General features: G+C 41.6%; 1 protein-coding gene across 3 annotated transcripts in view; it reads right to left on the minus strand.

Annotated features, from left to right (window-relative positions):
• The window catches only part of SYNDIG1 (synapse differentiation inducing 1), a 227,334-nt gene that overhangs the window by 102,128 nt on the left and 99,160 nt on the right, over positions 1 to 26,046 (minus strand). For all 3 annotated transcript variants that reach the window (XM_075862934.1, XM_075862937.1, XM_075862936.1), the window contains exon 2: positions 20,221 to 20,787. In XM_075862934.1, coding sequence (XP_075719049.1) covers positions 20,221 to 20,700 — 480 coding nt within the window. In that variant the 5' untranslated portion in view covers positions 20,701 to 20,787. The remainder of the gene's footprint in view (positions 1 to 20,220; positions 20,788 to 26,046) is intronic.

Here is a 26,046-nt window from a genome sequence, read left to right on the forward strand (position 1 = left end):
TGGACTATGCATGCCAGGCCACATATAATAGTTTTAATGAAATGGTACTGTACTAAAGATATAATACAATGGAATATGATCTTATCTGGTTGCTATGGGGAATACCTCCACTTTTTGTTCGTACCTGTTTTTATATATGTCCAGTTTTGGACTTGAGTACCTTGGGCCTACCATAGGTGGTGATTCTTATGGCCTACCCCACATCTACAAGACATAGACATGTGCATGTCCACATTTAACTGCATCGTAAACGTTATTGTTATCATTGCACACACAGGACACATCATCAATAAGATCTAATAAAGCTTATTATTGAAACAATCCATAAGAAATACATCCTAGTTGCAAATAAATGCCTCCAAATTCAGCTCCAAGTGCAGCTGCTGGAACGTTTGGTCTCTGTTGTATTAGGGGCACATTATTGTGTCATAGCCTAGGCTCACCGGAGGATCCTTTTATTACACTGGTTGGCCATTTCGACCCTGTATCTGGCCTAATGTATTATTCATATGAACACTCCATGGTCTTCTGGACTAGAAACTGGTTATTCTACCACTATTTACAAACTAAAATTTCAATAAGTGTGTGTTGAGAAGAAATATAAATAGGTATTCTAAAGAGTCTTCACGCTGTGAGAAGATATTTAGCTTAAAAAATGTAGGATACTTGCTGGTCAGTGTGGGCATTTCTGTGGTATAAAATGTTTTTATATTCACATAAAACTGCAGGGATCGCATTGCAGGACGGAAACCAAATCATGTTTACTCAGGAGCTGAGACTAATGCCCTTAAGAAAAGTAAAATTGATTTAGTTGATATTATATTTCATAATTCACAGGGCATGCACATCAAGCCATTATGCACTGTCAATTAAATTACAAGAAACTAAAACCTGCAAATGGTTTGTTCTCACATGGATAGGTAAGGAAATATTGTAATTGTACGGTTCCCTTTGCTTGATGTGCTACAAATCTGTAAAAAGACGTATTATACAGTTTATGCATTTTTTATGACTGATAAAACCATTACATTAATAAAGTAACAATGTATGTGTTCAGATGATCCAGATGCAAGAATAAAGATTGTAGCTGTGCATCATATATTCCCGGTGAGGGTGAGTTACAATTTTCAAGAACAGAGTTTTTTTTTGTATATCAATTAATTTTAAGTAAAAAAAAATTAATTAAAAGGAATAGAAACAAAATATTTGTAACTAGGATTTTTACATTATATTTCTTCATCTATGCCATGCCTATTCCATTGTTTGAATGCAGTGAGAGAATTACACAATTAATGATTCATTTATTAAAAATCAAGGTGGTAATCATATTTTTATGCTATTATTTTACTTATATTCGCTTCAATAACAAATAAACAACAGTACATTTCTATAACAGTGTAACAATACAGAATATTTATTAGAATATGCCATCGATTAGGCCCAATCATTATTAGATTAAATGGGTTTTATTGTATTTAATTAAATATACAATATACAAAACAGGCACAAAAAACATACGATCACTCATTGCACTGAATTTCGGAGCCACAAAATAAAAACATATTTTGTCCAATGAGACCCTTAAAAAAGGATTTTAATTTCTACTTCTGCTAATAACAGTTAAAGGGAAACTGGTAAAAATTTGACGTTTTCAAGTATGATTATTCACATTGAAGAATCTCTTAGGGTTTGTGATAAATCTTGGAGCCACATTGTTTGCTAAGTGACCATTGGGGTGTGTGACTTGTGCCATCACACATGGCGCATCACTCCAGCAGGTGGAAGGGGGCGCTGCCTGGCTCACTTCCCCTGATAGTGATTCTGAAGTGCCTGAGCCCATTGACTCTATAGCTGCCTTTCCGCTTGGGCACTCCTTCTCTGCTCTCATGGCGTAAATACTGCCGTAGCAGCCATATCGGCTGGTACGGGGCCCGCAATGGCTTCTACAGCTGTAGCGACGCTACATTCAATAGTATCTGCATTCTTAGGACGCAGATACTATTCAACACTATAGCAGAGCCGGGCGGTATCTCCCTGCTCTGCCATTTACTAGGCTACAGGCCACGTTCGGCCTGCAGCCTATCATGCACAGGGACAGGATCACTGCACAGACCGGCATGATGACTTCACTGGATCACACTGGACTACGTAAGGATCCTATAGGCGTTGAGGATGCTGTGGAGTAGAGGTGAGTATAATTTTTTTATTTGTTTCGAGAGCACTGTCTACAAAGGGGTGTGTGGGGCTGCATGGCACTGTTTACAAGGGGGAGGTGGGGAGCACTGCCTACAAGGGGGACGTGGAGGGCTGTATGGCACTATCTACAAGGGGAGGTGGGGGGTTGTATAACACTGTCTACAAGGGGGAGGTGAGGAGCTGTATGGTACTATCTACAATGGGGAGGTTGGAGGCTGTATGGCACTGTCTACAAGGGGGTGGTGGGGCTATATGGCACTGTCTACAAGGGGGAGGTGGAGGCTTTATAGCAATATCTACAAGGGGGAGCTGGAGGGCACTGTCTACAAGGGGGAATTGGGAGGCTTTATGGCACTGTCTTCAAGGGGGAAGTGGGAGCTGTATGGCACTGTCTACAATGGGGAAGGGGGAGCTGTATGGCACTATCTACAAGGGAGAGGTGGGGGGCTGTATGGTACTATCTACGTGGGGGGCTGTATGCCACTGTCTACACGGGGGAGGTCAGGGGCTGTATGGCAGAATCTACAGGGGGCTGTATTGCACAATCTACAAGGGGGGCTGTGTGTGGCACCCAGGCGAGGCTGTGTGTGGCACCAATGCGAGGCTGTGTGTGGCACCCAGGTGCGGCTGTGTGTGTCACTCAGGCTAGGCTGTGTGTGGCATCCAGGTAAGGGGAGGGGGGTCCAGTCAAAAGTTTTCTATGGGGCCCAGTGTTTCCTAGTTATGCCCCTGGCTCGCGTCCTGATGTGTCACGTGACAATGCATCTTGTGTCTCACAGTGCAGCCCCGGGGCCAAAACAGAGGAGGACTCAGGAGCGACCCGTTCAAGTGGTGAGTAAAATTAACCACCGCTAAGTTCCAGGGCCTCCAGGCTGCAAGGCAGCGATTATTTATACATAATTATTAAATTACACAGTGGGGCTATAAGAGGCTGTTGGGGGGCTGTATACTGTGTGGGGTGGGCATAATTATACTGCTGACAGTGGGGGCATAAGGTGGCTATTATATTGTGTGTGGGGTGGCATAAGGGGGCATTTTTTTATATTATATGGGGGTCACAATAGGGCATTATACTGTGGTGTGCACTAAAAGGCATAATGCTGTGTTGAAGCACTAAAAAGGGACATTATACTTTGTGGGGGCACTAAAGGTGGCATTATACTGTGTGGGGGCACTTGGGGCACATTATAGTATGTGTGGGCACTAAAAGGGGCATTGTACTGTGTTGGGGCACTTGGGGACATTATATTGTGTGGGCACTAAAGGGGGCATTATACTGTGGTGGCACTAAAAGAGGCATTATATTGTGTGGGGGAACTTAGGGGACATTATACCTTGTGGGGGCCACTACAGGGGGCAATATGCTGTGTGTGGCACTACGGGGGCAATATAATGTGCGGGCACACTTAGAGGACAAAATACTGTGTTCTCAAAGGGGTTATAATATATTATATTATTAAATATTATTATTATACTGTATGTGGCAGCAATGGAGGCATTATACTGTATGGGGGCACTAAAGGGGCATTATACTGTATGGGGGCACTAAAGTGGCATAATACTGTGTGGGGGCAATATACTTTGTGTGGGCATTTAGGTGTCATTATACTTTGTGGGGGGCACTAATGGGGCATTATATTGTGTGGGAGCACTATAAAGGGCATTATACTGTTTTATGGGGAATTTTTTTATGATGGGGATGGGGCGCCCAAATTTTTTTTTTGCACGTGGCGCCATCTATCCTAAGGTTGACCCTGCGCGTATTTGAAAGTAAGTAAATCTTTTTTCTATTATTACTGAACTAATGGAGGGGACTAGGGAAGGAAATGTCTGTTTTTCATTCTTCCATTGTTTTTGATTAAACCAAATAGGGCTCTGTTCACTTTAAGGCCTGTTCACATCAGTGTTCTGGTTAGATTCATCTGTTCCGTTTAACTTTTCTGCCAGAGGAATAGATGAACGGAAAGCCAAACGGCAACTATAGATTCCATTTGCTTACCTTTGATTTCAAAGGTAATGCTTCCATTTCAGTTTGTTTTAGTTACGCTATTGTTTCTGTGCAAAAAACTGAAACTTTGCGAAAGAGAAACAAACTAAAACAAACTGAAATGAAAGCATTACCATTGAAAACAATGGTAATGCAAATGGAAGCGATAGTTTCCGTTCAGCTTTCTGTTCCTCTGACGGAAAGGTTAAACGGAACAGATGAACGGAACCTAAATGCTGATGTAAACAGGCCCTTAGTGTTACGGCTTTCATTCTTAAATCGTACCTAACTTTTCAGGTGATGTTCAGAATAAGCTGTCATGTGTGTACATGAGGAATAACACTATTTCTAGCCATTGTATAACATGTATTCTGCTTTTTTTTTTTTAGCACTTTTCCCCTCTGCATGCTCTATCTCTAATTCCCCGTTGTCTCTGAGCTAGTGGGCGGAGCCTAATGACTATCATGTCTTCTATGTAAAACACACACAGAAAAGGAGAATTAACCTCCCCATCTCTATATATCACATATATAGAGGGAGCAGCAGCATAGAGGAGATTATACAGTAATAACGAGAAGTGTAGCTGAGAATCCAGCACTGGGGTGACATAGAAATCTTACCAGTAGCCGATGTCTTTTTCACTCTACTCCTGTTTCCTCCACCTGCTCCCCCTCCCCTCTTCATAGACTTGTATAGACAGGCAGTAAAGAGACACACCCCAACCTTCTAAAGCCCGTCTGTAACCAGGCACAGATAATGATTGACGTCAGGGGGTGACAGCAGATTATAGGAAGGGGGACACTTAGTAGCAGTAATTTCACACAGAATCTGCACGGATAAAACAACTTAATTTTAACAGGAAGTAAATTGCAGCTTTTTTCTATATTAGGTATACTATTAGATTAGCATAAGTTGTTTGAAAAGGGAGCCATGACAGCTATGAAGGATTTTCAAATGGATCTTAAAAATCCTGATGCATCCCATTGATTTATCATTGGGTCCAATAGGTTTTTATTCAGTTTACGTTTGTTTTTGCCATCAAAAAAACAACTGTCAGAAGTTTATTACAGTTATCAATTTTTTATGATTTTAAAAGCAGTATTTCTGAAGTGAAAAATGTATAAAGAATTGAAGTTTAAAAAAGTACCAAAAGTAAGTTAATAAATAAGAAAATTAGTAATATAAATTAAATAAAAGGTTACAAACATCTAAATAAAAATAATTTACATTAAGATGAAAACTAAAGAAAAAACAAAAAACACTAGAATATCAATTACTTAATCACCCTCAGACTACACCTTAATTTTTTTTTAAAAATGTGAAAAAAATTGGTATACTACACAATATATAAAATGATACTGCTCGACTGTGCACTATAAGGTTTTAATACAGCACATACTAGGGCAGTTTTACTATTGTTTCTGTATCTAGAATGTGGCGAAATGTATGCCAAATTTGACACATTTCATTTTAGACTAAGTTAAGAATAGATGTTTGCACCTCACTAGACACTTTTAAAAAGTTTCTCGAAACAGGAGGTTTGGCTTAGTGAAAAGGGGTGTGGCTTAAAATGGGCCAAAGTGAACAAGGTGGTATAAGGAGGAGAAAAGTGTCTAACAGGTCAAGCAAGATGCACTAAATTTATTATACAGCATGCATAACTGTGACAAATTTAGCGCAACTTCTGACTACCGTGTCTAATTTACACTGTCTAAATCTTGAACAACCTTAGTATATCTGTCCCACTGTACTTTGATTATTCTTAGTTAATGGTTGTTGAAAAAATGATATTCAGCACTAGTTCAATTTCCATTTCAAGTCTATCGTTCTTTCACGGCCCTATGGTCTATTTTCCTCTTTCCAGTCTTAAACTATACACTTGCCCTTTAATCCAGAAGATTTTCCATCTTCTAAGAGTATTAAACCAACATTTTTAATGCCAAAACGAAAACTCTTTGCTCAATAAGGCTGTCGTAACTGGTTTTCAGATTATTACTATAGTCCCAGCAATGTAATGTACTGTTGCTGATTGTACTATACTAAAAAAAAACCTCTATATCAAACCTTTTCATTTTGCGGTACAATAGAAAAGACTTGCCTAAGGCTTTCCCTCCTGCAATGATCATTCATTTCAAAGAAGACGTTTATCAGCACCACTGTGTTCCACTAGTCCTGGAAGCCAAAGCATAAAAGTCCCACTCAACAAATGACAATAGGAAAACTGTGATTCACTCTTTAATATCTGGCAGTAAAACAGAAGTGTAAAGGCCCTTTTACACTGGGCAATTGTCATGCAGACTAGCGTTCATATAATGCTCGTTGACGATAATTGCCCAGTGTAAACAGGGGAACGATCAGCAGATGAACGAGCAAACGCTCGATCATCTGCTGATCGTATAGTTTTAAAAAAGTGAAATATTTTAGTTGTCGGCAGCACGTCTCCCTGTGTAAACAGGGAGATGCGCTGCCAACATGATGATAATGTATGGGGACGAGCGATCGGAGTAACGACCAGCTCCATAGCTCCATGTGACAGGAGCAAACGAGCGCCGATCAACGATGTCTCGTTGATCGGCGTTCGCTGCACTGGCTGATTGTCTGTCTGTGTAAAAGGCCCTTAATTCTCAGATTCCCTGCAGGTTTAAACACAATTGCTAATTTTTGGATGAGAACCATGGGATAGTATAAGCATTTCCTCTCCTAATTGTACAGTTACAGACTAATTCTACATCTATTGTTTAATCCTGAAATGAAACCCACAATTTGCCATATCCATATGACAAATGGTGGACAACCTGCTGTAATGGCGAGGACTGAAGTTAGCTCTGATCCCCGCCATTAACCATTTAAATGCAACGTTCGAAAGCGATCGATGCATTTAAGGTATTTGCAGCTAATCGTCACCCCGGCAATGAAGTCGCCGGGGTGCCGGTGGCTGCAATGGCAACCAGAGGCCTAATACTGGCCTCCCGGTCTGCCCGGTACAGAAGTCTTCCAGGCCCCTCTCAGAGGTGGGGCCTAAAAGGCTTCCGTAGACGACGGCAACATGGCGCGGGCTCAGAAGCTGAGCCAGTGTCATCAGCTGCGTGTCAGCTATATGTTACAGCTGACACCCTCCTATAATGGCAGGAACCGGAGCTACCCCCGATCCCTGCCATTAACGCCTTATTGCAGCGATTGGAAGCGATCGCTGCATCTTAGCGGTTGGTAGCAAATCGGCAGACCTGCATGCGATCACAGGGCTGCCGACTGCTGCTTTGGCAACAAGAGGCCTAACAATGACCTCCTGGTCTGCCATTACGGAAGCCAATAAGGTGCCACACGGAGGTGGAGCCTAATCGGCTTGCTGTCAGTGAACGACTGACAGATCTAATACATTGCACTACATAGGTACATTAGAAAATAAATCAGACTGTTCAGACCTTCAAGTTTCCTAGTGGGACTAAAAAGTGTAAATAAAAAAGCTGTAAAAAAATACAGTAAAATTTCCAAGTAATAAAATCAAACGCAAAGCCATTTTTTCCTTATCAAGTCCTTTATTATTTAAAAAAATAAATAAACCATACGTATTTTGTATCGTCACGACCGTAACGGCCTGAAATATAAAAATATTGTGTTATTTATTTCACGCGGTGAACGCGGTAAAAAAAACAACTAATAAACAATGCCAGAGTTTCTGGTTTTTGGGCACTTTGCCCTACAAAAATCCGAACAAAAAGCGATCAAAAAGTTGCACTTATCCAAAAATGATACCTATAAAAACTATAGCTTGTCTCGCAAAAAACAAGCCCTCATACAGCTCTGTCAACTCAAAAATGTTAAAGTTATGGTTCTCACGACTTGGCAACAGAAAAAATACATTCTTTTTACAAAGGTAATTTTGTTGTGCAAAAAGTTGTAAAACATAAAAAAGCGCTATAAATTTATAAATTTGGTAGCACTGGAATCGTATTGACCCGCAGAGTAAAGTTAACATGTAATTTATAACGCATGGTGAATTCTGTAAAAAAAATAAGAAACTATGCCAGAATTGCTGTTTTTTGGTCACCTTGGCTCCCAAAAAATAGGATAAAAAGCGATCAAAATGTCACATATACCCTGAAATGGTACCAATAATAAATATAGCTCGTCCCACAAAAAAAATCCCTCTTACCACTATGTCTATGAAAAAATAAAATGAGTTAAGGCTCCAATAAGTCAGGAAATAAAAAATATGCCGCTGTGCAGGTCCGAGGGGAACATTTCTACCGTTTCAAAAAGCGATTTATCAAGACCCTAAAATTAGGGAACCAGGAAGGGTAGGACTCAAACATATCTTCTGGAAGCGAGGGTGCCCGTATTATACCAGGACAACACTTTCCCAGCAAAATTCCCCAAACTGCAAAGGTGCAGAGTGTGTACCAAAATGGAGATAACAAAAAGTACACCATTTATCAGTGCGACACTCACCTGTGCATAAAGGATTCCTCCACACTGTAATACAGATCTGTGGATTATTTTATTGTTTTTTTACCCCATTATTATACCCTCTTATTATGTCCTGATGCACTCCGCACAGGTTACATCTACCCCCACATTATAAACGGAAACACCAGCAATACTCAAACAAAACTACTACCAAGCAAAATCCATGCTCCAAAAGCCAAATGGCGCTCCCTCCCTTCTGACCGCTACAGTGTCCCGAAACAGCAGTTTACTTCCACATATATGGCATCGCAATACCCGGGAGAACCCTTTTACATTTTTTGTGCTGTGTGTCTCCAGTGACACAAGCTGGGCACAACATATTTGCCACTGAAATGGCATATGTAGGGAAAAATTAAAATGTTTACTTTACACCATCCGCAGCACATTCATTTATGGAAAAGACCTGTGGGGTGAAAATGCTCATTACACTCCTTAATTAATGCCTTGAGGGGTGTAGTTTCCAAAATAGGGTCACTTCTCAGGGGTTTCTTTTATTATTTCACATCAGAGCCTCTGCAATTGTGAACCAATACTTTGTAAGTTCCCAAATTAGGCCTCAATTTTGCATGCTACTCTTTCACTCCTGAGCCTGGTCGAATGTCCAGGCAAAAGATTAGGGCCACATGTAGGGTGTTTCTAAAACCGAGAAACACAGCATAATAATTAGAGAGCTGTCTGTTCATGGTGGTACAAGCTGGGCACCACAAATTGGCATATCTATGTAAAATAATTTAAATTTTCACTCTGCAACATCGAGTGCACGCTAATGTCTGGAAAACACCTGCAGGGTTAACATGCTTGCTACACCCCTAGGTGAATACCCTGAGGGGTGTAGTTTAAAAAAAATGGGCTAACTTCTGGGGTGTTTCCACTGTTTTGGTCCCACAGGGGCTTTGCAAATGCGACATAGCGCCCAGAAAACAATCCGGCAAAATCTGCACTCCAAAAGCCAAATGGCGCTCCTTCCCTTTCAAGCCCTACTGTGTGCCCAAACAGCAGTTTATGTCCACATATGGGGTATTTCTGTACTCTGGAGAAATTGTTTTACAAACGTTCAGGTTCTTTTTTTCCTTTATTTGTTGAGAAAATGAATTTTTTTTAGCTAAAGCTACGTCTTATTAAAGAAAATAAAAAAATTTTATTTTCACTTCCTAATTCTAATAAATTTGATGAAACACCTGTGGGGTCAAAATGCTCACTACGTCCCTAGATGAATTCCTCAAGTGGAGTAGTTTTGTAAATGGAGTCACTTTTGGGTTGTTTCCACTGTACTGGTACCTTAGGGGCTTTGAAAAAGCGACATGGTGCCAATAAACCAATACAGCAAAATCTGTACTCCAAAAGCCAAATGGCGCTCCTTCAGTTCTGAGCCCTGCTGTGTGCCCAAACAGCAGTGTATGACCACATATGGGGTATTTCTGTACTCTGGAAAAAAAAAATATTTTTCATTTTCACGTCTAATTCTTCATAATTCTAATAAACTCTATGGAACACCTGTGGAGTCAAAATTCTCACTACACCCCATACATGAATTTCTTGTGGGTGTAGTTTCAGTTTCCAAAATGGGGTCTTTTTTGGTGTGTTTCCTTTGTTTTGGCACCACAAGACCTCTTCAAACCTGACATGGTGCCTAAAATATATTCCAATAAAACGAAGGCCCCAAAATCCACTCGGTGCTCCTTTGCTTCTGAGGCCTGTTTCAGTCCATTAGCGCACTAGGGCCACATGTGGGATAGTTCTAAAAACTGCAGAATCTGGGCAATAAATATTTCTCTGGTAAAGCCCTATGTTACTGAAAAAAATGGATTAAATATGAATTTCTGCAAAAAAAATGAAATTTGTAAAATTCGGCTCTACTTTGTTTTAATTCTTGTGAAACGCCTAAAGGGTTAAGAAACATTCTAAATGCTGTTTTGAACCTTTGAGGGGTGCAGTTTTTAAAATTGGGTGATTTAGGGGGATTTGTATTGTATAAGCCCCTCAAAGCGACTTCACAACTGAACTGGTCCCTGTAAAAATAGCCTTTTGACATTTTCTTGAAAATGTGAGAAATTTCTGATGAAGTTCTAAGCCTTGTAACGTCCTAGAAAACGAAAAGGATGTTCAAAAAACAATGCCAATATGAAGTATACATATGGGAAATGTTAATTAGCAACTATTTTGTGTGGTATTACTATCTGTTTAACAAGCAGATACATTTAAAATTAGAAAAATGCTAATTTTTGCAATCTTTCCCAAAATGTTGGTGTTTTTCACAATTAAATACTGAAAGTATCGACCAAATTTTACCACTAACTTAAAGTACAATGTGTCACGAGAAAACAATCTCGGATTCCAAAGCATTCCAAAGTTTTTACGACATAAGGTGACACGTCAGATTTGAAAAATAAGGCTCTGTCAGTAAGGTCAAAAGTGGCTGCAGCGGGAGGGGGTTAAAAAACAACCTATAAAATACTGAAGGAAATCTGATTTATTTTAAGGAAAATGACTATTTGTTGACTTGTTATTTTTCTATACATACTTAGGATATTAAACTCTTTGGGGTATATTACCTAGAGTCTATACACATACACTATATGGAAAAAAGTACTGGGACATACCTCTTATTAATTGAATTCAGGTATTTTATTCAGTCCCATTCTCACAGGTGTATAAAATCAGCACCAAGACATGCAGTCTGCCCTTACACCCACTTGTGAAAAAATAGGTCGTTCTAAGGAGCTCACCGTAATCAAGTGTGGTACTGTAATAGGATACCAACATTTCAACAAGTCAGTTCATAAAATTTCTTCTCTCCTAGATATTCCACAATCAACTGTGAGTGGTATTATTGCAAAGTGGAAGCTATGCAGGGGTCGATGCCGGAAGCAGAAGGCTCTGACCACTGTATAGTGACTGTGCTGCAGTACTGCTACTCTGCTCCAGTTCAAGTGAATAGAAGCAGAGCTGCAGTTCTCGGAGCCTCCTGCAGTGGTCAGCCTTCTGCTTCCGACCTCTGCACAGCTTCAGGCACCTGGATGCAGCCAGGACAGCTAATCGATGCAGAGTCTGGGAGTCGGACCCCCACCGATCATATAACGATGACCTGTCCTGTGGATAGGTCATCAGTAGAAAAAACAGTCCCCAAACTGGACAACTTCTTTAACATTATATTGGGTAACACATTTATTAATGTATGTCATATGTGACTTTATTCTCTCTACATCCCAGTAGGGTCTATGCTATAAGACCATTGTATGTTTTTTAAAGGTTTCCTTGCGCCCGTATAGCTTATTAATCATACTCATTATTTTAGATATAGATACTACTTGAGAAAAGTGTGGGGCAAACAAAAAAGCTGTAAAATGGAGAAAGTATCTGAATTCTGTGTATAATTTGAATATTCTGCTCTCAAAAGTGACTATTTGACTAATAAAACAGACAGTTTAGCAATGCAAATTAAGTGCTGTAGATTTCTTTGCATTATATTACAGGCTGGAGAATCCTTCCACTGAGCACCTATATTTATTAAGGCGTCTTTTGCCAAAAATTCTGACCATTAACTTTCATTTATTGCAGCTGCCTTAAAGTTCTCACAGCCTGCTGCATTGAAGATAAGGCCTCATGCACACGACCATAAAAAAACTCCGTAATTGCGGACGGAAATACGGTCCGCAATTACGGACCAGCCCGATTCTATTAGCCGCGGTCACCTTTCCGTGTCGTTACGGAATGGTGTCCGTGCCGTAGAACCGTGCCAGGAAGTATGGAGAATGCCATACTTTTGTTTTTTTGCGGGCCGTGGTCCCATACTTTGTATGGGAGCATGGCGCAAAAATACGGCCCACGGGTGTCAGCGGCCGGCCATGCCCGCAATCGCGGGCTGTGATTACGGACATGGCCGTGTGCATGAGGCCTTAGATGTGTCTTCAAGATGGCTGCCCCAGGAACATATTTAAAAATAAATATCTTACTGTAAAGGATCTGCCAGGCACAGCTTCGGGGTTAACTCCCTTAATTAATCAGTCAGCACCTGAATCTACATCCCTGAGACTGACTCCAGCTTCCACCACTCAGGCTGGCAGGCTTAGGAGTGGGAGAGCCTATCGCAGCCTGGCCAGACTCAGCTAGCTCCCGCCCTCTGTCTATTTATACCTGCATTTCCTGTTCCTCCTTGCTTGTTATTCTTTTTCGTGTGGTTTCCTGGCCCAGCTACAGCTCCATCTATTTTGTTCCTGCTCCATACAGACCCTGGCTTACTGACTACTCTTCTGCTCTTCGTTTGGTACCTCGCACACTCCTGGCTTGACTCGGCTCGTTCACCACTCTGGTTGCTCAAGGTGTTGCCGTGGGCAACTGCCCCTTTCCCTTGCTTGTATTCCCTTGTATGTTTGTCGTGTTTGTCGTGCACTTACTGAGTGCAGGGACCGCCGCCCAGTTGTACCCCGTCGCCTAGGGCGGGTCGTTGCAAGTAGGCAGGGACAGAGTGGCGGGTAGATTAGGGCTCACTTGTCCGTTTCCCTACCCCCCGGTCATTACACTTACAGTTAATTTCTTTTCTATATGATATTCCTAAAGCTAATTTTTGGAACTAAAAATAAATACATAAATTCCCTTTAAGACATTATATAGTACAAAATTAGAGTAAAAATGCTCTTAACTATTTAAACTTAAAATACTCAAATCTATAAAACCATTTAATCAATTAAGGATTTTATGTATAGGGTGTACTTAAATAAATTTATGGATAGCATAAATTAAAATGAGAGCACTAGATAGAATAAATATAACAGTAATAGAAAATATAAAAAAACACAATTATTTATTATTAGTTAAAAACAATACGATCAGAAGATGATCGAGCTCGTTCATCTGCTGATTGTTCCCCTGTTTACTGTAAAGGATCTGCCAGACACAGCTTCTGTGTCGACGCCCGTGGTTAATCAGTCTGCACCTGCTCCTAAGTCTGATAGAGTGACTCGATCATCTACCACTCGGGCTGGGAGGCTGAGAAGTGGGAGAGCCTGTCACAGCCTGGCCAGACGGAGCTAGCTCCCGCCCTCTGTCTATTTATACCTTCATTTCCTGCTCCTCCTTTCTTTACCAGTGATTCTGCCTGTTTCCTGGCTCTGCTGCTGCTGCTTGTACTATTGACCTCTGCTTCATATTGACCCTGGCTTTACTGACTACTCTTCTGCTCTGCGTTTGGTACCTCGTACACTCCTGGTTTGACTCGGCTTGTTCACTACCCTTGTTGCTCACGGTGTTGCCGTGGGCAACTGCCCCATTTCCCTTAGCTTCTGTGTAACCTTGTCTGTTTGTCTGTCGTGCACATATTGAGCGTAGGGACCGTCGCCCAGTTGTACGCCGTCGCCTAGGACGGGCCGTGCAAGTAGGCAGGGACTGAGTGGCGGGTAGATTAGGGCTCACCTGTCTGTCTCCCTACCCCGTCATTACATAATCACAGGCCCATATACCTTTTCTACCCTGGTCCCTGACACAACTATGGACCCCCTGAGACCCTGGCTCAGCAAGTGCAGGGCCTCTCCCTACAGGTCTAAGCCCTGGCTCAGAGGGACAACCAGCATGTTGCTACCCTGGTAGTGCCCCCCACCTCACCTCTTGAACCTCACCTCAAGTTGCCTGACCGGTTCTCAGGGGACCGGAAGACTTTTTTCGGGAGAGTTGTAGGCTCTATTTCCATCTAAGGCCCCACTCCTCAGGTTCTGAGAGCCAGCGAGAGGGTATAATTATGTCCCGGCTCCAGGACGGGCCCCAAGAATGGGTCTTCTCCTTGGCTCCTGACGCCCCTGAACTTTCCTCTGTTAAGAGTCAGCTGGTGACCTTACGTCAGGGTAAGAGACCCATTGAGGAGTACTGTTCTGACTTTAGGAAGTGGTGTGTAGCTTCTCGGTGGAATGACCCTACCTTGAGGTGCCAGTTTAGATTGGGTCTGTCGAACGCCCTGAAAGACCTGTTAGTTAGCTATCCCTCTTCTGACTCTCTAGATCAGGTTATGGCTTTAGCGGTACGTCTTGACCGACGTCTCAGGGAACGACGACTTTAACGTTTTTGTGCTTTCTCCTCTGGCTCCCCCATGATGGCTGCCGAGGTTCCGTTGCTTCGTTCTTCCACGCAAAACTCGGATGAACCAATGCAACTCGGGGCCTCCGTGTCTCCCCAACAACGTAGAGAGCTCCGCAGGAAGAATGGTCTCTGCTTCTACTGTGGGGATGACAAGCATCAAGTGAACAACTGTCCTAGGCGAAAGAATAAGCAGCCGGAAGAACTTCCGCGCCTAAGTGATCATCGGGTAGGTCACTTGGGCGCACAGGTATTTCCCGTAAATATGAAACCTAATAAGATCTTGCTTCCCTTTTAGGTTTCTTTTGAGGGTAGGTCTGCTACCGGCAGTGCCTTCGTGGATTCAGGGTCTTCTGCTAATATTATGTCTGTGGAATTTGCTATGTCTCTAGCTATGCCATTGATTGATTTGCCTAAACCTGTCCCGGTAGTGGGTATCGACTCCACTCCACTTGCTAATGGTTATTTTACGCAGCATACCCCTGTTTTTGAACTCCTTGTTGGCTCCATGCATTTGGAGCAGTGCTCTGTGCTGGTGATGCAGGGATTATCGTCCGATTTGATTTTAGGCCTTCCCTGGTTGCAGATGCATAATCCCACGTTTAACTGGAATACTGGGGATCTTACCAAATGGGGTAATGAATGCATGACGTCATGTTTTTCTGTTAATTTTATTTCTCTCCCTGAGGAGGTGAACATTCTACCTGAGTTTATTCAGGACTTCGCTGATGTTTTTTCTAAAAAGGCCTCCAAAGAGATACCTCCTCATAGAGAATACGATTGCGCTATCGATTTGGTACCAGGGGCTAAGCTCCCTAAGGGTAGGATATTTAATCTCTCTTGTCCCGAACGTTAAGCCATGAGAGAGTATATCCAGGAATGCCTGGCCAAGGGTTACATTCGCCCCTCTACTTCTCCGGTAGGTGCTGGCTTCTTCGTAGGGAAGAAGGATGGTGGTCTTAGGCCGTGCATCGATTACCGAAACTTGAATAAGGTCACTGTAAGGAACCAGTATCCCCTTCCTTTGATTCCTGATCTCTTCAATCAGGTTCAGGGGGCCCAATTGTTCTCTAAGTTTGATCTACGGGAGGCTTATAACCTTATCCGCATCAGAGAGGGGGATGAGTGGAAGACTGCGTTTAACACGCCCGAAGGTCATTTCGAATACCTCGTCATGCCCTTTGGGTTGTGTAATGCTCCCGCCGTCTTCCAGAATTTCATAAATTAGATTTTAAGAGACTACCTTCGAGTATTTCTTGTAGTGTACCTTGATGACATACTTGTGTTTTCCAAGGACTGGTCCTCCCACATTGAGCATGTCAGGAAGGTGCTCCAGGCCCTTCGGGAAAACATACTGTTTGCTAAAACCGAAAAATGTGTGTTTGGGGTGCAGGAGATACCATTTTTGGGTCAAATCCTCACTCCTCATGAATTCCGCATGGACCCTGCCAAGGTTCAGGCTGTGGCTGAATGGGTCCAACCAGCCTCCGTGAAGGCGTTACAGTGCTTCCTGGGGTTTGCTAATTATTACAGGAGATTTATTGCTAACTTCTCGGTCATCGCTAAGCCTCTTACGGATCTTACTCGCAAAGGTGCTGATCTCCTCCACTGGCCTCCAGAGGCGGTCCAGGCTTTTTAGGTCCTTAAGAAGTGCTTTATCTCGGCCCCAGTGCTGATTCAGCCTAACCAAATGGAGCCATTCATCGTGGAGGTTGACGCCTCCGAGGTGGGAGTGGGTGCTGTCTTGTCCCAGCGTACCAGGTCCCTCACCCATCTCCGTCCCTGTGCCTAATTCTCCAGGAAGTTCTCGCCCATTGAGAGTAAATATGACTTCCTGAGAACAAGCTGTTTGTTCCCCTGCAATTCCGGCTAGGGGTACTCAGGGAAAATCATGACTCTGCACTATCTGGTCATCCAGGCATACTGGGTACCAAGCACCTCATTGGCAGAAACTATTGGTGGCCTGGGTTGCCTAAAGACGTTAAGGCCTAAGTCGCCACTTGTGAAATTTGTGCTAGGTCCAAGACTCCCAGGACCCGACCAGCGGGCTTACTATGTTCTTTGCCCATTCCCCAGAGACCTTGGACCCATATCTCCATGGATTTTATCACCGATCTTTCTCCATCTCAAGGCAAGTCGGTGGTGTGGGTTGTAGTAGACCGCTTCAGTAAGATGTGCCACTTTGTGCCCCTCAAGAAACTACCCAATGCTAAGAAGTTAGCTACCTTGCTTGTCAAACACATCCTGCGTCTCCATGGGGTTCCTGTCAATATAATTTCTGACAGAGGGGTACAATTTGTTTCATTGTTTTGGAGAGCCTTCTGTAAAAAGTTGGAGATTGATATGTCCTTCTCCTCGGCCTTCCATCCTGAAACTAATGGCCAAAATGAGAGGACTAATCAGTCTCTAGAACAATATTTAAGGTGTTTTATCTCTGACTGTCAATATGATTGGGTCTTCTTCATTTCCCTCGCTGAAATTTTCCCTTAATAACCGGGTCAGTAACTCGTCAGATGTCTCCCCCTTTTTCTGTAATTTTGGGTTTAATCCACGGTTCACCTCCGTTTCACCTGGTGGTTCCAACAATCCCGAGGTAGATGTCGTTCATCGGGAACTGTGCACAGTCTGGGCCCAGGTTCAGAAGAACCTAGAGGCGTCCCAGAGCATACAAAAGACTCAGGCAGATAGAAGACGTTCTGCTAACCCCTTGTTTGTGGTCGGGGATCTGGTGTGGCTGTCTTCAAAAAATTTGCGCCTTAAAGTCCCGTCCAAAAAATTTGCTCCCCGGTATATAGGGCCGTACAAGGTCATTGAAGTCCTTAACCCTGTCTCCTTCCGACTGGAGTTACCCCCGTCTTTTCGAATACACGACGTGTTTCATGCCTCCCTCCTGAAACGCTGCTCCCCGTCCTTGGCTACCTCGAGGAAACCTCCTGTCCCTGTTCTCACCCCTGAAGGGGTAGAATTCGAGGTGGCCAAGATTGTGGACAGCAGGATGGTCCAAGGCTCCCTCCAGTACCTGGTTCATTGGAGAGGATACGGGCCTGAGGAGAGGACTTGGGTACCCGCCCGGTATGTTCACGCTGGGGTATTGCTTAGGAGGTTCCATCTTCGGTTCCCCAATAAGCCAGGTCCACCTAGAAAGGGTCCAGTGGCCCCTCATAAAAGGGGGGGTACTGTAAAGGATCTGCCAGACACAGCTTCTGTGTCGACACCCGTGGTTAATCAGTCTGCACCTGCTCCTAAGTCTGATAGAGTGACTCGATCATCTACCACTCGGGCTGGGAGGCTGAGAAGTGGGAGAGCCTGTCACAGCCTGGCCAGACGGAGCTAGCTCCCGCCCTCTGTCTATTTATACCTTCACTTCCTGCTCCTCCTTTGCCTGTGATTCTGCCTGTTTCCTGGCTCTGCTGCTGCTGCTGCTTGTACTATTGACCTCTGCTTCATATTGACCCTGGCTTTACTGACTACTCTCCTGCTCTGCGTTTTGTACCTCGTACACTCCTGGTTTGACTCGGCTTGTTCACTACTCTTGTAGCTCACGGTGTTGCCGTGGGCAACTGCCCCATTTCCCTTAGCTTCTGTGTACCCTTGTCTGTTTGTCTGTCGTGCACATATTGAGCATAGGGACTGTCGCCCAGTTGTACGCCGTCACCTAGGACAGGCTGTGCAAGTAGGCAGGGACTGAGTGGCGGGTAGATTAGGGCTCACCTGTCTGTCTCCCTACCCCGTCATTACATTTACACTGGGCAATTATCGTCATCGAGCGTTATACAGGGTCTCGTGCATATTCTAAATATGTCTAATTGCAGAAGATAATAAGAAAATAGGTAAAGGTGTGCAGCAGCATTGGGATGGCATCAGGATGCTTAGCATGTAAAAGATTGTGTATTCTACTGTTGGATGATCATTTTTGGAATGATTCTGCTGTCAGAATTAAGTATTCTAAATTACCAAAGTTAAACAAGTGTGACAAGAGATAAGTGATGAATGATGAGAACTCGAAGTGACATTTCCTAATGCTGCATCTTATACTGTTTCTATAATTAATTAGTTCATGATTATTTTTTCTTGTGTGATGATTAGTAAACCATTGCATAAATGCACTACAATACCTTTCAATAATATATATTTGAAACATCTTGCTATAGAATTAGAAATATATATGATTTATTAATGGATCATTAAATTATGAGGCAAAATTTTACAATCAACATTTTTGAGAACAGATTTAAGAATAATATTCATACAGGGTCAGACAGGCCCACCGGAGTACCAGAGGATTCTCCGTTGGGCCCAGCTTCTGACACATTAATTGGCCCCATAGGCCCAGCAGAAGGCAGCCCTATTTAAGGCTGATATGAAGCCCATCACTTGCTGCTCGGGGCAATTCTTATAGTATGAATCACAGATAACTTTATTAATTATATGGCCTATGTGTTAACAGTACGCCTTCAGAATAGTTTCCTCTGATGGGCACAAAGGATGTCAATCCGACACTGTAGTCATATAACAATTTAAGGGGTTTTCACAAATAAGAGATTTAAGACATGGCAATACGAAATATCGTAAAACCCTGATCATGAGGTGTTCAGCTACTGGGACCCCTACCAATCCCAAGAAAGTATCTGCACATGCCAGTAACTCTTTGTTCAATTTATTAAAATATAAGCTTTTCTAACTTTTTTCATTTCTGTGACTTTTTATTTGGGAAATTTAATGTCAATACTGATGAGATCCTTGTTGGTAGATGGGCTGGCAGTCATTGTCCCTCATATCCACTGTTATCAGTGGTCTGTATGTGGGGACATGCAGGGATCACACAGGTCGTGTTTTCCCTGCTAAACCACTGATGTAAAATAAATACATTAATATTAAATTAAGAATAAATAAATGAAGTAACATCTAAATATTAAAAAACAACAATTAAATTACAAAACTAATAAAACAATGAAAACATTTAAAAAGTTTAACCCTACAAATTAAAAGCACAGACAAAATATGTGTTACCACAAATATACAAAAATTCTCCTCTGCCACCATTCTTTGTTATACCCATGCATGATCTGCTCAAATGGGTGTTAGTTCTCAACACTATAGCAATGTTATTATATAAATAATGTACACATATTTGGCATCGCTATGATGGTAGAAGTTATTTTTGGGGTAAATATTATTAACTTAACCAACTAACTTTTAACAGAATGTGAAAAATGTGAAATAATTTGTTGTTTAGGCCTATTTTTCCCCTCCATAAAACCTACAAAATAACAAAAAGATCTAAAAACAATAAAATATCCCTATATCATTGTTAGAAAGCATAATTCCAAAAAGTGTCAATTTGCTCTGGGTATTAAAGCGCAGAACACCTCACTCATGCAAGGGTTAATAAGATGATATGTAAAGTCTATAATAATTTCAAATTAAATGTCTATCTATTATTTAAATCCAACATTAAGGACAAAATAACTTTTTTTTCCCCCCAGTAATTAATTGTATAAACTAACCTCTAATTCTTGGAATTCCTCCTCTTCTTCTACATCATAAGAAAGAGTATGAATTTTGATATCTTCTGAGGAAAGGTCAATGAACTTGCTATCCGGGTAGTCAAGACTGTCTTTGGTTGGTGATCTATCTTCAATAAAGGTGGTTTCACAACACTCAGTGCTGACATTCTCGCCCCAAGAGCGTAAGACATTCTCAGAATACAGAATGATGTTGGGGCGATAGTGAGACTCCACAGTCTGTTGTAGCATGTTAGGATCCAAGAGTTGCTGAACAGGGTCATTTTTTATGTTGTCTTTGCCAGTCTGAGATGAAATACTTCCAACAATGTGACTCTGATATTGAGGAGTTGGATAAACAGAGACCATTCCATCTTTATTTTCCGCCATTAAATTTCTTGTGTTGATTAAGCCATTTCTTTTCCCGGCCTCTGTGATTTTATTATGCATAAGCACACTGTTCTGTTCAATTAAACCATCCATATTTTGAGTTTGTGTGTTTTGCTTGCTTCTGTAGCTCCCGTTGTAGAGGAAAATACAGGTCACATTTGCCTAATGGCTTTTATTTTCCTAAAAACAGTAAAAATAAATGATGTAAGAAAAACAGAAATGCAAGCCAGCGACATCCAAATTGAATAATCTGACTATTCTGTGTAATTTAGTCATTATGCCTGATAATGCATGCTGCATTTTAATCAGTAGTCTACAACTCAGTAGTTTATAATTCATGCAACTATGGACCATAATCATGGTGCTCTGGGTATTTCCATATTAATTCAATAAGAAGAAGTTAACTGAAAAATGGGCTTCAATTTCCTGAAAATTTGACACTGAATATGTAATTCCTGCTCAGTGACTATGATGGCTGACTCACAAGTCATTAGCTCATGGATTGGCTGACACTCAAAACTTCCATTGATCAGAATGCCAAATTTAATTACGCCAGTTGCACAATGGTCTGGATTATTGTTTATTTAAATTGAAATAATACAAACCATGCAATCACAAGGCACTTAAAAAACAAATCACATTCCCTCCCCCCGCTTCAATATATCTGAAGATTGTTTTTGGAATAGGATTACGGTTGTCTCTTCTAGTTCGGTGTAAATAATGAAAGGGGTTGTCTTGATAATATAGCACCTAATCATATGCCTATTAGGGCATATGGATATCATAGCGGGTGGTTCCCAGCTTAGGAACCTCCCTCTATGAGCTGGAAGGTAGAACTGCTAACAAAAAGACGACTCTTCATCTGGCTGACTCATCCTACCCATTTAAAGGCCAGCATGTAATAATTTATTTCACCAACAGTGGCCGCTGTAGGGGAAATATATGGCCAGCTACAGCTTTTCTTGGCTAGAACAGTTGATCACCGGTCCGGCATCAGTTGTAAAAGGTGTTGTCTCCATGATACAACCACTAGTGGATGAATCTGTCACGTGTATATTAGGTAATTGTAATTTCAACAATTCCATAATATATATCCATTCCCAAATTGATCCCTTTACTAGCGAGAGTAATTCGGGTGATAGGGAGGAACAGTGGAGGAATTACACATTGCTGCTTGTAAAGGGGCCCAACCACCGGGCCGCGGACCAATACCGGACTGTGGATCATTTGGTACCAGGCCGCGGTATCTGGTATCTGCTCCGATGGCCGCAGGGAATTTCAGGCGAAAAACAGCACCAAACTGTGGTGCAGTTTTTCAGCCAGAATGTCCACTGCGGAAAACTGCTGAGCATTTAGCCAGCCTGCTAGCAGGCCAGCCTCCTAGGATTTCATCCCAGCAGACTGCTGCAGCCTGTGATTGGCTGCAGCGGCGGTCACATTGGTCGAAACGTCAACCCAGGAGGCCGACACTCTAATGTCGCCTAGGCCGGCCTCCTGGGATGATGTTTCATCCCATGTGACTGCTGCTGCAGAGGTCACATGGGATGAAACGTCATCCCAGAAGGCCGGGCTGGAGGAAGAACACAGACTTCTGGTTAAGTATAATTTTTTTCACATTTTTTTTTCTGAGTTCCGCTTTTTAGGTGAAATTGCTGCGATTACGCCGTAATAACCGCAACAACTGCTATTTGTTGTGGGTTTTACCGCCCCATTGAATTCAATGGGGAAAACCCGCAACAAATATCAGTGTTTACGCAAATTTATGTGACCTGCTGCAGAATAAAACTCTGCACCACATGTAAATTTATGAGCGGTTCTTCCGCTCACTATTTATGCACCGTGTGGATGAGATTTGTTCTATCTCATCCACGTTGCTGCTACTGTATTATGCTGCGGATTTTCCACAAAGAATTCCTTTGTGGAAATCCGCGGTATTTACGCAACGTGTGAACTGATTCTAACCCTCCCAACCGCAACCACATTTCTTAGTGTTTTAAGAATGTTTTAGGCGCTAATGTGTGGCACAAAATAAACCAACAGATTTGTGGTCTAAACTGAGACTATAAGGTTTCACTGCATTTTGGCGCAAAGAGGCACATATCCCGATGCACTTCATTTATATGTATCCGTGTGTCAAAATAGAAAATCAAACTAAAACGCGACCACCTTGTCACAGACTTGCCAAACTCACAGTAAGTAGTAAAATAGTAAATCTACCCCAATACATTTTTAACTGCATCCACCACAAGGTACAAAGTTAACAGTACAAAGCACCACGTGGTGGCCCATTGACAACATGTTGCTCGTATATAGCAGTTGCCAACGGACATGGCTTTACATCAAGTTGTTGCAAGACCCTTCTAGTTCTCTACTACTAGTTTACTAATGCCACAGTAAATATACTGTAGTTCCGGATAGAGAATAAGCATTAGTAAATATTATGAGTATAATTGGAATCTACACTATGTACAGATATTTTACGTTTTCAAATTAATTTTAGATGAATGCCAATAATCGTAAAAAATTCTTAGTACTTACAGAAAAATGACCTCTCAATGTATTATACTTTCAATTCGTAAAAGTTAGAAAATAAATTGAACATATAAACCATAAAACAGTAATTGACTTGAAAATTGTGTTACAGATGAAAATGGTAAGACTGTAAAGGGTGGAGAAGAATCTAATCATTACTCTTCGAATAACCCGGAGAGAAGATTATTATAAATACTGTCTTAAAAGAGAAAAGGAGAAAAATCTAAAGATCTTTTATCATCATTACTGAGCACAATGATTGGGAACAACAGACAGTAAAAGTTTAAAACCATTTACAGAAGTAAAGACGAAGGTGACTCTGCCTGAACTCATTACAATCATTTTAAACATGAACGGAAAATGCAATGTACATGCTTTGTTCACAATATTTCAACTGGTCTCTAGATGATCTTCTCCATGAAAGGCATGTAAGTCCATTCAAAGGAGGACATGAAATGCACTTTAAAATAATAAAATATGCGATCATTATTACTATTGAGCACGTACCAAAAAGAAATAAATGAAGTAGAAACGCTAATATAAAAGGTGTGATAGTTAGAATCTACCCACCTGAAGAGAAATTACCTGGCATTTGACGCGTTAAAATGGAGAATCCAGAAACGGCCAGGCTCTGTTCACATCTCATGTCATCACCCATTAACTCACATTGTAAAAAAATTCTGCAATATATATATTTTTTTTACGGTTTCTCAGTATAGGAAAGCGCAGAAGACTACACTTTTCTATACAGTGAAAAAAAAGCATGCCCACTCTTTTGGCATACACCACGCGCATTGGGCACATGGATGTGTTCAGCATATGCGTCGGGATCTTTCCCGATGCATACGCCAAGCATAGGGAAAAAATGAAATGTGAACAGAGCCTAAGTTCAACAGCCAGATGTAGATCAAAATAGTATATTCAAAATAAAATACACCTATATATAAATACACAACAAAAAACAATGTAGACTTACTGCAATGTAGACCTCAAAACTTAAAATGAGTATCCACCATTAAACACCCTTTTGTTCTTTAAATCTAAATAGGTCCAAACTTCTGTGCAGATTCATTTCTGTTTTATAAAACAGAGCTTCAAATACCCTGAAAAGACCAATAGTTAAACTAGTATAGTAAACCCGTTAAACGGGTTTGCTAGCAAAAGGAATGATGCTAAATATTTTTTAAAAATATAATAAAAAAATATAAGTGTAGCCTCTTTGGAATTTTATTAGCCTCTTTGGGCGTTTATTAGCCTTTTCGGGCTTTCCCCCCTCCCGCTCTTATCCACCACTCGACCATTCCCACTCTAATATCCACCATTCGACCACTCCTACTCGAATATCCACCACTCGACCACTCCCATTTGAAAATCCTACGCTTCAACACAAATATCCACCACTTGACCACTCCCACCCAAAAATACTACGCTCCAACTCGATTGTCCACCACTCCCACTCGAAAATCCTACGCTTCAACTCGATTGTCCACCTCGTCCAGTAAAACTTACCTGTTGTTGTTGCTTCTATCGTCGAAATGAAATAATAATAAGGAATTGGAAAGAAGGAGAGAAATTAGCTTTGAAGCATTTCATAGAGTTTGGTTGTAATTGGTAGGAGAGAGCTGAGTAAAAAAATAACTCAACTGTGCCTCGGACACCACGTCCTCGCCTAATATATATATATATATATGATGTTAAAATTCTAGCTGCCTGGAGCTGCGACTAGAGGGAGTTTCGGAAATTACTGTATACTGTTTAGGTATTGATCTCAATAATAACACACTGTGCAGTAGGCTCTGAAGCTCCCTCTAGTGGTGGCTGCAGGTGAGCAACATTTTATTATTTACCTCTGTCATAGCAGGAGATTTACAGGTCTGTTTCAGAATAACTACTGTAAGTTCTGGCCGAATAACTAAGTTCTGGCCACTATTGACCACACGCCACCGCTCTTAAAGGCTATCATGGTGCACAGCAAGACGGCAATGGAGGCTGGAAAGGAGGTCTAGCCTCTTCAGTGATGAGTCCCGCTTTGGTCTTGGATGCAATGATATCCGAAGATTGCTCTGGAGACCACGTGGGAAACGCTATAAAGAGGCCTTTACAAGGGAACGTCACACGAGTCCTACTCCCGGGATTATGGTGTTGGGTGGCATAATGTACGATAGCCAGACCCCTCTAGTCTTCATTTCAGCTACACTAACAGCTCGGTGTTACATTGATTTGGTTGTGGATCCAGTGGTACTGCCATTTCTCCAAAGTGTCCAAGAAGTCATTTTGCAATGCCAGGCCGGATGTTGCTCGTGCTACCTTGGCCTACAACGTCTCCAGACTTGTCTCCCATCGAGCACATCTAGGACGTCATTGGTCGGCAATTGCAAAAGGAGCTGCCAACAGCCAATCTTGATGATTTGCGTGTCCAAGTGCATTCAGCGTGGCATAACATTCCTAAGACAACCATTAGTAACCTCATTGATAGAATGCCAAGCGTGTAAGTGCGTGTATTTCTGTGCGTGGCGCTCACACTCGATACTAAATAAATAAAGATTTTGGAATATTTTTTTTCCATTTTTTTTAGCATTTGCATATCATTAACATGTCTATCAATCCTGTGCGTTTCTTCTTGGTGTTGCAATTTCAATGTTGAGGAGTGTATTATAAAATCTCTCATTAGAATACTAATGGGTGTAGTTTTTGGTTTTCCAGAATTTACACATTTCTATATTATCAGAATAATGTACTACTTATTATAAACTAATATTTTATTTTAATAACTAGAATAATGAATGGCATAAACATGAAGATCATCAGTAATTCTATAATAAAACAAAATGATAGATGGCTAACACATTACTAATGTTTTCATTTACATAAAACCTACCAAATTAATGTATAATCTGTATAACAAAA

The sequence above is a fragment of the Rhinoderma darwinii genome, chromosome 4 (genome assembly GCF_050947455.1).
Source record: "Rhinoderma darwinii isolate aRhiDar2 chromosome 4, aRhiDar2.hap1, whole genome shotgun sequence".
NCBI classification, from domain to species: domain Eukaryota; kingdom Metazoa; phylum Chordata; class Amphibia; order Anura; family Rhinodermatidae; genus Rhinoderma; species Rhinoderma darwinii.